At 27.0% G+C, this 4,561-nt stretch overlaps 1 protein-coding gene across 1 annotated transcript; it reads left to right on the top strand.

Moving 5' to 3' along the window:
* The first annotated feature begins 888 nt into the window (after positions 1-888).
* ACYPI44554 (uncharacterized LOC100570074) lies at positions 889-2,636 on the top strand. Its single transcript, NM_001246159.2, is given in 3 exon segments — positions 889-1,089; positions 1,973-2,068; positions 2,348-2,636. Coding segments are annotated over 3 exon segments (339 nt in total). The 5' UTR covers positions 889-1,041; the 3' UTR covers positions 2,543-2,636.
* Positions 2,637-4,561: the final 1,925 nt, after the last annotated feature.

Here is a 4,561-nt window from a genome sequence, read left to right as displayed (position 1 = left end):
CGGTTTGTTGTTGATGTATAACGCGTTCCCTAATGGATATTGTGATATGATTAATTTGGAATTTATTATTGATACCTATTATAGGTCAATTTTTTTTTAATACTATAGATAAGTATACCTATAATAGGTATGTCTAATACCTAGACTGACAAACCGTCTCCGCTCAGAATCGTTTTTCTTATACAGTGATATTATATCATTGAATTCAAATTTAATACTATCCATTATACAGTTACCCACTTGTAACCTACTGTACAGCAGAGTGACATCCACTTACCCACCTTTTTTAATTTTATTAAGAATATATTCCTTTCAAATTAATGTTTGTATCCTGGGTCTTAATGTCCATATTATAAAAAATTTTAATTTTAATATAAAAAACGTCAAATTGATGTATCTATTAGTTTGATAATTCAGGAGATAAAATCTAAAAAAAAGGTGGATAATTATGTATAAATGATATACAAGTAAAAATAAAGGATTCCAAAGAAAAAAAGGTAAGCAAGTGGGTATTGTATAGGAAAATCTGTTCTTATAAAGGTAAATAGGTTATATATAAATTAATTTATTCTCAATAATATCATCAAATATACTTAGTAATATCATAGGCTGACAGATCGTTTTCGCTCAAAATCGTTTTTTTTATACAATGATATTATATCATTGAATTCAAATTTCAAATTTAGCTAAAACGATTATAATATTGGTAGTATACATACGTATCATGTAAAAAAAACTGACATCGTTTAAAAGTTATATTTTTTTAACTATAGGTATTTATAATATTATGAAAAATTTGTACTTTTGGCGCACATGTGGGTTGAGTATAATTATATGTGTAAACATGTTTGTGCACGGAGAGTTCACACTCAAGGTAAAAAAAAAAATAGAACATCATAACGTTGTGGTACCTATTTTATAGTCACTAATAACTAACTGATTAATACATGTTAACTGTTGATATTTTGATTCTCTCTCCTTATTTTTTACTCTCGTGCCTAGGTTAAGTTTCAATAGTGAATTTTAAAAGACGCTGTGAAAATGATTGCCACACAAATTTTTACGGTTGTATTAATTTCTTTAGTCTATGTAAGTTTCACTAATTGTAATCATTATGTAAAATAATAATAATATAATAATAATAATAATAATAATAATAATGCTGCGATAATCTAATAATTATTTTTCGCTAATAATAACTTTATTTTCATTATTTACACAGCACAATCATCCTGTGTTCATCGGAATATTATATGAAATACATTTTCTTTGATCATTCTCACTGATGTATTTCTCTTACAGGAGTTTGCATTTGAATGAATCAGATCCCGTATCAGAACCTTCAAAATTTGAACTCCCAAAAACAACATAACACCAAACCATAAAACATTTAGGTTAACTAGAAAACCTAAAATTTTTCATAATAACAATTTCATATGAAACGTATTTTTGTATTTATTTCTTGTGTTTTAATTCAATATTTTAGTTTTAGTTTTTTAATAATTATTATTTTAGGCATACCTACTCTATATCATATTGTGATATGTTAGAACTTTTAAGTAAAATAAACGTTTTTAAATTTGACAACAATATAAATGGACATTTTATAATCACAATAATTTTTAATTATAGTTATGGTTAAATCAAATAACATTTCTGGAGTAGATATAATATTATACGAATAATTGTATTAATTAATTAAGTATAGGTACATTGTTATCAAAATAAAACTTTACCAGGACTACTTAAAACCCGTATTAACTCTTGTAGTAAAATAATTACTGGTTACGAGCACTAATGTTTGCTTTATCCAAATGTTTGAACATCATAATCCATTCAGCACCTAAAACCCAAATCAATAATTTAAGTTCAAACCATATAAGTAAAATCATTAAATTTGTTGCTGTATATAATGTATACAATGTCAATCTATTGTAGTTATAACGGATATTTGTTTTGTATATCTTTATAGCTTATAACCTGTCCAGCTACTGCAACTGGCGATGCAACGAAACCAAATATGAAACAATTTGCTGTTGTAAATAATAAACCAGAAGATCCAACCACAGTAGGTAATTTATTTGAATAAAGCAATAGTTTTACTATATTTTAAATTAATAATTATAAACTCCGTAATATTGAATCCAGAATAGACTTCCAAATTTTAACCAAATTGGTTTTATAAACTGGAATAAATGTATAAATTTAACATAACCTTTAAGATTCTAAATTTAGTGAAGAACTTACTATGCGATTTTTAAGGATTATTATTCATTGCACATCATTTAAAGTCCAATGGACGACGAATAATTAATAAAAATAAATTCTAGTGTTTGAATATCTACAGGTCGAAGAAGAATTGAATCAATCAGAGTCAGTGAAAACATCAGTTCCAACCAAAATTCGTCATGTGGTGACTAAATCCATTGGTTTATTTTTTTGGCCCTTAAGAAAATCGTGGAATGTAATGAAGAACGTAATCATTCCGTTACGTAAAAATATGTTCGAAAAACAAACGCCGACTAAGATTGAGAAAGATTAATAACGACATAGATGACGTGATTTAAAATAAAAATTATTCCAGTTTCAGTTATTTTACAGCTATATTAAAATCGTTATCATTTATTAAAAACAAACATATAATATTTTCTTTGTGACTATCAATTTGTCACTTCGTTACAAAAAATCACATAGACGAAAGTTTCATGATGAATCATTTATCAAGCTACGCACGCATAATAAAATTAATTTTACTTTGTAAGTTTATTTTTATAGTGTAGGTACATTATATTAATAAATACAATAAACAAAGGAAACAAATATTATTGCTTAAAGAAAAATGTGCGGATAAAAAAATCATGTACAATAATCATGGATATAATATTTAAGTTGAAATTCTGACCTTGTCTTACTGTTTTTGATATTTGATATTTTTACGTCCGTGAAGTTGGCCCACCCACCTTGGCTTAGCGGTTCAAAATCTTCACCAAAAGTTTGCGAGTTAATTGCGAGAATTTGCGAGTCCACTTTCAGAATTTGAGAGTAAGCCGTTTTAGAAATCAAAAAAAAAAAAAAATAGAAAAATTTATAAAGTAAGGACTCATATTTAAAAAATAAAACTACAATCTCCAGATTTTTAAACGGAAAAAAATATTTTCGATAAATAGTTAATTAGACAATGATTTTTATGAGTGCATCAGGTAATCAATGTTTGAAAAATTCAGCTAGAATTAAAATCATAAAAAAAAAATTGAAGGTGGGTGTGGCGCCCGCAGGCAAAAGATTTTAGAAAACAAAAAAAAAAAAATAGAAAAATGTATAAAGTATGGACTCATATTTAAAATTGAAAACTACATTCTCTAGATTCTCAAACAGAAAAAAACATTTTCGATAAATAGTTAATTAAACAATGATCATTATGAGGGCATCAGGTAATCAATGTTTGAAAAATTCAGCTAGTCTTAAAATCATAAAAAAAAAATTGAAGAATGGTGTTGGCGCCCGCAGGCAAAAGTATTTTAGAAATAGAAAAAAAAAATTGAAAAATGTATAAAGTATGGACTCATATTTAAAATTGCAAACTAAATTCCCTAGATTTTCAAACAGAAAAAATATTCCTAGTAATTAGCTCATTAAAGAAGGATTATTTATAGGGAACCAGGTTAACGATGTTTAAAGAAGTTAGCTAGACCTTAATTCATAAAAAAAAAATTGAAAGGCGGTGTTGGCGCCAGCAGGCGAAAGCATTCAAGTAACCAAAAAAAAAATTTAAAAAAAATTACACAGTAGGAACTCACATTTAAAAAATAAAACTACAATCTCCAGATTTTTAAACGGATAAAAATATTTTCGATAAATAGTTAATTAGACAATGATTTTTATGAGTGCATCAGGTAATCAATGTTTGAAAAATTCAGCTAGAATTAAAATCATAAAAAAAAAAATTGAAGGTGGGTGTGGCGCCCGCGGGCAAAAGATTTTAGAAAACAAAAAAAAAAAAATAGAAAAATGTATAAAGTATGGACTCATATTTAAAATTGAAAACTACATTCTCTAGATTCTCAAACAGAAAAAATATTCCTAGTAATTAGCTCATTAAAGAAGGATTATTTATAGGGAACCAGGTTAACGTTCTGGAAACGTGTCAACCTACTGATAGGCGTGAGAAACAAGGTAGTACAGTACTTAAAATATTATCTTTTGTTTTTATTCAATAACAAATAGTTTATTAATACTAACAAATCACTACAACATGATAAAAGGTATTACTATTATAAATATTATGTAAAACTGCTATTTATTAGCAGCAAGCTGCTGTTCCATTTTGAAATGGCTTGGATGTTATCTGTGGATTAAAAGAGTTTCACAGCGGTTTTCAGTGAACTCGACAATGCCCCTTGTATAGGCTCCCAAAATACACTAATGGGCTTTGTGATTAAATTACAAAAACGGGATGCCATTGACTTTTTTTCTGGAATCTCTTCATTCATCATTGCCTCTTGTTCCTGTTGGTGAGGACAAAATATAAATATAAAATAGTATCATTATGCTTTTGAAAGTC

The sequence above is a fragment of the Acyrthosiphon pisum genome, chromosome A1 (assembly GCF_005508785.2).
Source record: "Acyrthosiphon pisum isolate AL4f chromosome A1, pea_aphid_22Mar2018_4r6ur, whole genome shotgun sequence".
Taxonomy (NCBI): Eukaryota; Metazoa; Arthropoda; class Insecta; order Hemiptera; family Aphididae; genus Acyrthosiphon; species Acyrthosiphon pisum.
The sequence above is the reverse complement of the archived record's forward strand: the minus strand, read 5'-3'. Positions and strand labels throughout refer to the sequence as shown.